The 8727-nt window shown below is 56.5% G+C and overlaps 1 protein-coding gene across 2 annotated transcripts; it reads left to right on the plus strand.

Moving 5' to 3' along the window:
- Nucleotides 1-1009: 1009 nt before the first annotated feature.
- NR1D1 (nuclear receptor subfamily 1 group D member 1) lies at nt 1010-8684 on the plus strand. Of its 2 annotated transcripts, none has more exons than XM_038547403.1 (8): nt 1010-1656; nt 4353-4685; nt 4894-4982; nt 5087-5231; nt 5584-6227; nt 6536-6721; nt 7277-7487; nt 8198-8684. In XM_038547403.1, exons 1-8 carry the CDS (start codon nt 1626-1628, stop codon nt 8395-8397), a joined length of 1839 nt encoding a protein of 612 aa, XP_038403331.1. In that variant the 5' UTR covers nt 1010-1625; the 3' UTR covers nt 8398-8684. The 2 variants fall into 2 exon arrangements, with proteins under 2 accessions (XP_038403331.1, XP_038403332.1); XM_038547404.1 differs by lacking the exon at nt 1010-1656 and adding an exon at nt 2498-2791.
- Nucleotides 8685-8727: the final 43 nt, after the last annotated feature.

Here is an 8727-nt window from a genome sequence, read left to right on the forward strand (position 1 = left end):
GGGCAATTGCTGCTCTGAAGGGAGATGCTGGCCATCTCTAACCCCTCTGGGCAGTGTTTCCCTTGCAGGTCTGTCCATCTCCCTGCTATTTAGGGTGGGCAGAGGGAACTAGGAATGAATGTCTGACCTTGGGCCACTCACTTCTAAGCTTCATTTTCTTCTTACCAAGGAAAGGATGCTAAGGAAAGGGGAAGGAGTTAAGATGATCTTTGGGTTCCCTTCTGTGGGATCTACATGCTGCATTCAAGCACCAGGTGTTGGGGGTGGGAATGGGTCACTCTGCCCCCAGACCCCTGCCTCACGTTTTGCCCCATTACTTTAGGACCTCAAAGCACTTTCACCATAAAGTTCCCCTCCCTGGTCTTTTTTATTTCCCAGACAAAGGGAAGTGACTCACCCCAAAGTCACCTCGAATGAATGGGGTGGTGTCATACAAGCAAACAGGGAGTCCCTAGGGACAACCTCACCCCCATAGCAACTCCTTTTCCTAAAGATGTTCTCCCTAAGGAGAGTGGAGGGAAAAGGGGTCACATTTCCTTTTGGTCTCAGGACTTGGTTCTGCAGCAGAAATTCAGCTTAAGTTCCTGACTCTGGGAATATCTCCCTTCCCTACTTGTCATCTCTCCCTGTGTCACCAGTAACCTCAAGGCGCAGTCCTGCAATCACGTGAAGCCCTCACGTTTGCAAGGTTTGCAGAAAGAGCCTGTTAGTTTTGATCTGCCAGGGAGCAGCCAAGCTTGCCAGTCCCTCCCCAGGAATTCACATGCCTCTGCCATACAAGCTTTCCAAACACGCCACCCTGACTTTTCAGTGTACCCCACCCCATTCGGCTCTTAGCTCCTCCCGCGTCCCAGTAGCCGCTTCTTGCAAGGCAGAAAGGGGGAAATAGACGCAGTCCGCCCCCTTTGCCAGTGGACTACAAATCCCGACAGGCTTGGCGTTACGCAGGCGCACGGAGCTCAACGTGCCTGCTGCTGGAAAAGTGTGTCACTGGGGCACGAGGCGCTCCCTGGGATCACATGGTACCTGCTCCAGTGCCGCGTGCGGCCCGGGAACCCTGGGTTGCTGGCGCCTGCGCAGAGCCCTCTGTCCCAGGGAAAAAGGCTGGGGCAAAAGGCGGCTGAGATTGGCAGAGTGAAATATTGCTGCCGAGGGAACGTAGCAGGGCACACGTCTCGCTTCTTTGCGCCTGGGTGCCCCGTTTCTCCCCATCACCTACTTACTTCCTGACTGCAACCTCTCTCCCTCTGGGACTTTGGCACCGGGAGCTCCAGATTCGCTACCCTGCAGCGCTGTGAAGCCGTCAGGCAGTGGCACCCCGTGCACTGCAGAGACCCGACTCTCCTAGCTACCTTCCAGCCAGAACTACAGCAGGCTGATTCCCCCTCCCCCACACCCTGCTCTTCCCATGCAAAGCAGACCTCCGTTGCCTCTGCGTCCTACCCTTCTGCAGGGCTGCAGTCCGGCCACCCCGAGACCTTGCTGCAGCGTGCCTCGGATCCTGCTTGTGATCCGCGGGGTCCATTCCCCGCCCTCAATCAGTGCCCAGGGGGAGACAGCGGCAATTGCAACCTCCAGCCTGTGTCAAGGTCCGGTTTGAATGACCGCTCTCGGCCAGTGAAGACATGACGACCCTGGACTCCAACAATAACACAGGTACTGAGATTCCTTTACCGTCATCATCCTTTGTAGTTGTCTCCTCACTTTCATATATGCCTTAGAACAGGAGGAACTTTGTAAGGCACTGGGGACTCCCTCGGCCCGGGGATTTGCTAGCATAATGGGGACCATAGGCTGGGATTTCCTGAGCGAGTTGTTCGTTCTGGGAAAGAGCCCGGAGGCGCCCCACCACCTCTCAGAGTCCCAAAGCTCCTTTTAGCCTGAAGGACTCGGATCCCGGGCAGGAGGAAAAGGAGAGCGGGTACGTGTGGTAAGATGCACAGTTTTGAGGGACTGGGAGCCTTGGAGCAGTGCCCCAAACACCCCTATCTCCCCTCCCCCCTCGCCTGCAGCTGTGGCATGCCTGGCCTTCTCAGAAAGGGGACCCCCTCCTCTCTCTCTTCCTCTTCCCCTAGTTCCTGCAAGCTCAAGGGAACCTGAGAAGCAGTGGGGCGATAGGGGCTCGGGGCAGGAGGGGCTGAGGGAATGGGTCGGATCTCACTGGGGAATCCTCAGTGACAATAGGGAGCGGCCCTGAAGGAGCCAGCAGAGTAGTTGGTGCTCTGCCCCGGGGAGGACACCCACAACGCCCGGGAGGCCAGGAGGGCTCACATGGCTGCGGAGTCCGGCCCACGTGCTGCGTTTGTTTTCATTCAGCAGAAGCCGTGGCCGCCACCCCATTGGTCGTTGCCTTCCGGCCCCGTTACATAATGAGCTCCGCCCCCCGGTCGCCCCGGCAACGCGTGTTCCCTTCCCTCCTTCCCTCAGTTGCCCCGGCCGGGCTGGCGTTTGGGGCCCAGCCCAGGACCCGGAGGCCCGGGAGGGGCGGGACGGGGGCGGGGCCGCCGCTCCCGATTGACGGGAAGCGGAGAGGGCGGGGCCTCGGGTTCCGGGGTTCCTCGTTGGGGAGCCACGTGCAGGAGGCACACGTGGAGTGGGGACGTGAGGCCGGCTGAGGGCTCGGCTCCCGCCCCGCCCCTCCAAGATCTGGGTGAAGCCGGGCTGACTCACCGCCCCCGCCTGCCTCTTTTCCTGTCCGCCTGCCTGGGGCCCCCCTTCTCCCCATCATCGAAGCAGAGTAAGATGGAGACATCCCTGACCTCTCGTGGCCTCATGTTTACTCTCCTCAATGGTACCTCCTGTCTAGCTGACCTTCGCCTCTTTCCTTTCCTCTCACTTTAATGCCTTTAGACTCGGTGTTACCATGGTCCAAATTCCTTCTGTTCCTGGAGCATCTCTTTCCTTAGTTCCGCAAACACTGTCTCATTCCCCATCCCCACCAAGCAAGCAGCAGTTGTCATGAAGGACTTTCCCAGAATCATAACTGAAGGTCTCCTTCACCTTTCCCCCCCCTCCCTTCCTCACAGAAAGGAAAACTGACACCCAGAGAGTGGAGTTAATTTCCTCTAAATCAAGTTGGTTGTGATAGATCTAGATCTAGACTAGACCCTTTTGGGCATGCCCCTCACTTCCAGGTAGGATTATCTTTGGATGAAGGTCTTATTCCCCTTTGGGGGGATGGGTGAACTAGGTCAAATTCATTTACCACTCAGTAATATCCCATCCCCCTCCATCTCTGATGGGATATTCAGTTCCAACCCTGAAACTGTAGGAGCTGATCTATTGTGCAACTACTTTTACTGGGAGCTAGGTTCACCCTGACCAACCTTGAGCTATTTTAGGGTTGCCCTGCCCAGCTCAGTGTGTGTCAGTGGGTGAGCAAGACATGTGCTCTGGATACACGGTGACATGGCTTGTGTTGGCTCACACGTGTCCTAGGATCCTCCCTTCTCCCACCCGCCTGTGGCAGGCCAGGCTAGGTGCCTGGCAAAGGTGTGGCAAGCAGGTCACCTTTTCTCCTAATACCACGGGAACACAGCCACCTGGTTGGGCCAAAGTTCCTGAATGGCCAGAGAGCCAAGGTCGTTGTCACCAGGCTGAGAGATCTAGAAGGGGATTTCCAAAGCCCTATGCTGGACAATTTGTTTTTCATGTCCACCTCCTGCAATGTGCACTGCTAAGTCTTTCCTGGACTCAGAGGGAGAGTCCACTCTGACTCTTGCTCTTGGAGCCCAGGGCAACCAGCCTGGGCATGTTCAGTACCCTCAGTATCTTCGGAGAATATGTCTTCCAGTTTTGGGGGAATGTGACTGGTTACTCTTGTAAGACCTCTACTCTCCTCAGTGTTGGCTAGCTGGCCTTCCATAGTCTCATCCCTGGAATGCATCAGCCACGGGTTTTTTTTTTTTTTTTTTTTTTTTTTGGTGAGGGGAGGGGAAACTGGGCATGCTGAATGGGTCTCAGTGGCTCATCCATCCTCAGGTCTGCCACTGACCACTAGGTCATCAGCTGCAGTCCATAGTCCCAAGGACAGCGTTCAGGGCAGAGGGGATACATACGTGAGATGCCTGCAGAGGTCCCGCCTCTAGGGAGGCACCTCACACCCAAGGCAGAAGCTGAATGTACCCTGCAAAGGGTCTTAGGGTATTGGTTGGCCATGTTATGTCTGATATGTGTTGGGGAATTGCTCACTGCAGCTCTTCCTGGGACTCCCAAGATTAAAGGTTCCACACGGTTAAGTTCTGAGCATCCAGCAGTATTTGGAGGAGGGAGGTGGGGGGATGAGCAAAGTGGTACCCTGGGACCAAAGATGTGTGACGGCTGACATCCCTTCCCTTGTGTTTTCCTGCCAGGTGGTGTCATCACCTACATTGGCTCCAGCAGCTCCTCCCCAAGCCGCACCAGCCCTGAGTCTCTCTACAGCGACAGCTCCAATGGCAGCTTCCAGTCCCTGACTCAAGGCTGCCCTGCCTACTTCCCACCGTCACCCACTGGCTCCCTCACTCAGGACCCAGCTCGCTCCTTTGGGAGCATTCCACCCAGCTTGAGTGATGATGGCTCCCCTTCTTCATCTTCCTCATCGTCATCCTCCTCCTTCTATAATGGGAGCCCCCCAGGGGGTCTACAAGTGGCCCTGGAAGATAGTAGCCGAGTGTCCCCCAGCAAGAGCACCAGCAACATCACCAGTGCGTAAATTTCCAGCTGATTTGGGGAAAGGCGGACAGGCCTAGGTTGGGACATGGTGTTCACATGATACAGTTATTCCCAGGGCCTTCCCTGGCCTCAGGGATTTCTCCTAGAGTTGCACCAACTGCTGTCCAGCCCAGAAAACCTCCACGTCTCTGGCCATTCAGATGGCCCTCCTGCTCACCCGCTGCCTCTTTCTCCCCACAGAGCTGAATGGCATGGTGCTACTGTGTAAAGTGTGTGGGGATGTTGCCTCAGGCTTCCACTATGGCGTGCATGCCTGTGAGGGCTGCAAGGTGAGGCAGGATGGGGGTAAGGGCAGAGGCATGTGACCTCATCCTTCCGGACACATAGGCCTGGCCTGGATGGAGTGGCTCACTAGCTGCCCCTGTCCTTCCAGGGCTTTTTCCGTCGGAGCATCCAGCAGAATATCCAGTACAAGAGGTGTCTGAAAAATGAAAATTGTTCCATTGTCCGCATCAACCGGAACCGCTGCCAGCAGTGTCGCTTCAAGAAGTGTCTCTCCGTGGGCATGTCTCGAGATGGTAAGGCAGCACCGTTGCCCCACAATGTCCCCTCCCTTCCTTCCACCCAAAGTTTCTGAGCTAATCCCTCCCTTTAAAAAGTCCCAACGGAGACCCGTCACACTGGGAGTCTCCTTTGCACAGGGGACACCCATCTTTCATAAAGATAAACGCGCTTCTTTCCTGTTAGTTCCTCTGGCCACCTCCTAAGCAATCCCTACTTGGAAAACCCCCCTCAGTGGGCGTGGCTGTGGTTCTGGTTTTGATGTGAAACCCCAAGCGTTCAGGGCCTTGCCCTTTCAGGAGGAAGGAAGGAAGAGAAGCATGTGAGTGTGTGTGAGAACTTCCTGACGCTGCTCTCATCCTGTCACAGCTGTGCGTTTTGGGCGCATCCCCAAACGAGAGAAGCAGCGGATGCTTGCCGAGATGCAGAGCGCCATGAACCTGGCCAACAACCAAATGAGCAGCCAGTGTCCATTGGAAACCTCACCCACCCAGCATCCAGCCCCAGGCCCCATGGGCCCCTCACCACCTCCCGCTCCGGCTCCCTCACCCTTGGTGGGCTTCTCCCAATTTCCACAACAGCTGACGCCTCCCCGATCCCCAAGTCCTGAGCCCACAGTGGAGGATGTGATATCCCAGGTGGCTCGGGCCCACCGAGAAATCTTCACCTATGCGCATGACAAGCTGGGCACCTCACCTGGCAACTTCAATGCCAACCATGCATCAGGCAGCCCTCCAGCCACCACCCCACACTGCTGGGAAGGTCAGGGCTGCCCTCCTGTCCCCAATGACAACAATGTCATGGCTGCCCAGCGTCATAATGAAGCCCTGAATGGTTTACGCCAGGCTTCCTCCTCCTACCCTCCTGCCTGGACCCCAGGCCCTGCCCACCACAGCTGCCAGCAGCCCAACAGCAATGGGCACCGTCTATGCCCCACCCATGTGTACACAGCCCCAGAAGGCGAAGCACCTGCCAACAGTCCACGGCAAGGCAACTCCAAGAACGTTTTGCTGGTGAGGGCACTGGGGGTGAAGTGGGCAGGGGGCCTGGGAGACTGGATTTAGCATAAGGCAGCTGGGTGTGCCTGTATGCTAATGCAGGAATATCCTCTTGTCAGGGGAGGATGCTCAGCCCTGCCGTAAGGGCTCTGTCGGTGAATCCCTGATCTCCACCTGGCACCTGATTGCTACTTTACCTAAAAGACTCATCCTCAGGGCCACAGTCCCTAACCCAGGCAGAAGCTGGGGTCCAGCCCTGCTGGGGGAACCCATCTGAACCAACCTAGCTGATATTCCCCTCCCCAAATCCATTCCTTCTCCAGGCATGTCCCATGAACATGTACCCACATGGACGCAGTGGGAGAACCGTGCAAGAGATCTGGGAGGATTTCTCCATGAGCTTCACACCTGCTGTGCGGGAGGTGGTAGAGTTTGCCAAGCACATCCCCGGCTTTCGCGATCTTTCTCAACATGACCAGGTCACCTTGCTTAAGGCTGGCACCTTTGAGGTGAGTGACCCTTTGTGATCCCTGTTCTTGACCCGGGGAAGGATCCAGCGTTGGGTATCTGTGATAGGCAGGGGTTCTGCAAGGCTTTGGAACCCCCAGTATCTTTGTCCTGGCAGATTCTGACTGCTGAGGGAGGGGACAGGATTCCTCTCCATCCTGCCTTGGTATGGCTGGGTCTTCTGTCTTCTCAGCTGGGGTCAAATAACATTCCAATACCTTAAAATAACATCTTAGGGCACATTGCTACCCCCACTCCAGGCATGAGCAAACTCACCTTGGTGAGCTTTTGTGACCTTGCCCAAGGTCACGGGTAGTGACAAAGTTAAGACTCAGATTCAGGCCTGTTGGATTCCAAAGCCAGGGTGATGTTCTCCATCCTTCCATTTCTCTCCCACTCCTACCCACCTACCCATTCAGAAACCACCCCCACTCTTTACTGAGAAATCTAAGGCAGCACCAGTAAACCCCCTGGAAAACTTGCGGGGCAATTTAGCAAGTGCTCCCCCACCCCACCCCCAAGGATAACCATCTCTGCCCCCCACTCCCCCCCGCCAGGTGTTGATGGTGCGCTTTGCATCGCTGTTCAACGTGAAGGACCAGACAGTGATGTTCTTGAGCCGCACCACCTATAGCCTGCAGGAACTCGGAGCCATGGGCATGGGGGACCTGCTCAATGCCATGTTCGACTTCAGTGAGAAGCTCAACTCCCTGGCGCTTACCGAGGAGGAGCTGGGCCTCTTCACCGCGGTGGTGCTTGTTTCTGCAGGTAGGTCAAGCTCTCGCCTGAGCCTGACCCCGGGGGAGGAGGCGGACGCAGTTCAATTCAACACACCTTTTATGGAGTACCTACTCTATGCCAGGCCCTGCACCGGGCACTGGGGATACAGACATGATTCAGACACAGTCTAGCTGGGGAGACAGACTCATGCCCGACTAATTATAAAACAGTGAGATAAGTGTCACAGTAGAAGCATGAACCAAGGGCTTTGGAAGCACAGACAACTATTTCTGCCTGGGGGAGCTGGGAAAGGAGGTGACACTTGAGTGGGGCCTCACAGGACAAATAAGATATTGCCAGGCAGAGAGGGGGAAGGGCATCCCAGGCAGCAGGAACTACAGAGCAAAGAGCAAGGGAGCCTGGACGTGTGTGGCCTGTTCGGGGAAGGAGAATGGCCCTGTGGGATGGGAGGTGACCAGCCCTGTGGAGACCATGCTCCTGGCTCTCTCCACCGCTTCCTGCTCTCGGGGCAGAGGTCTGGGGGAAGCAGTCACGCTCCCCTCCTCCTCCTTCCCCGTGGGCCCTCCGAGGGGCTTCAGGGAGAGGCTGCTCCGGCAGCAGCACCAGCAGCAGCCGTGTTCTCCTCCTCCTCCTCCTCCTCCTGGCGGACTTCCTGGCAGACCTCCTCACAGACCTCCTCCGGTTCCTCCTCAGAGGAGCTCAGGGAGCCTGCCTCACTGCTGTCGTCTTCCCCACAGACCGCTCGGGCATGGAGAACTCCGCTTCGGTGGAGCAGCTCCAGGAGACGCTGCTGCGGGCTCTTCGGGCTCTGGTGCTGAAGAACCGGCCCTCGGAGACTTCCCGCTTCACCAAGCTGCTGCTCAAGCTGCCGGACCTGCGGACCCTGAACAACATGCATTCCGAGAAGCTGCTGTCCTTCCGGGTGGACGCCCAGTGACCCGCCCGGCCGGCCTTCTGCCGCTGCCCCCTTGTACAGAATCGAACTCTGCACTTCTCTCTCCTTTACGAGACGAAAAGGAAAAGCAAACCAGAATCTTATTTATATTGTTATAAAATATTCCAAGATGAGCCTCCGGCCCCCCGAGCCTTCTTGTAAATAACTGCCTCCCTCCCCCATCACTGACCCTCCCATCCTCCCCTATTTAAATCACTCTCCCCCCTCCCTCATTCGCTAGCCCCCTGATTTGTTCTATTCCTGTCTCAAATCCAATAGTTCACAGCTGAGCTGGCTTCTGTGGTGTGTGCTCGTTTTGGGGGTGGGGTGGGG

This window comes from Canis lupus, chromosome 9 (genome assembly GCF_011100685.1).
Source record: "Canis lupus familiaris isolate Mischka breed German Shepherd chromosome 9, alternate assembly UU_Cfam_GSD_1.0, whole genome shotgun sequence".
NCBI lineage: Eukaryota > Metazoa > Chordata > Mammalia > Carnivora > Canidae > Canis > Canis lupus.

Coding starts and splice junctions, on each gene's coding strand:
- NR1D1 (XM_038547404.1), top strand. CDS start 2,743: ATGGAGACATCCCTGACCTCTCGTGGCCTCATGTTTACTCTCCTCAAT. Junction 4,983..5,086: donor ATGCCTGTGAGGGCTGCAAG/GTGAGGCAGGAT, acceptor CTGTCCTTCCAG/GGCTTTTTCCGTCGGAGCAT. Junction 6,228..6,535: donor ACTCCAAGAACGTTTTGCTG/GTGAGGGCACTG, acceptor TTCCTTCTCCAG/GCATGTCCCATGAACATGTA.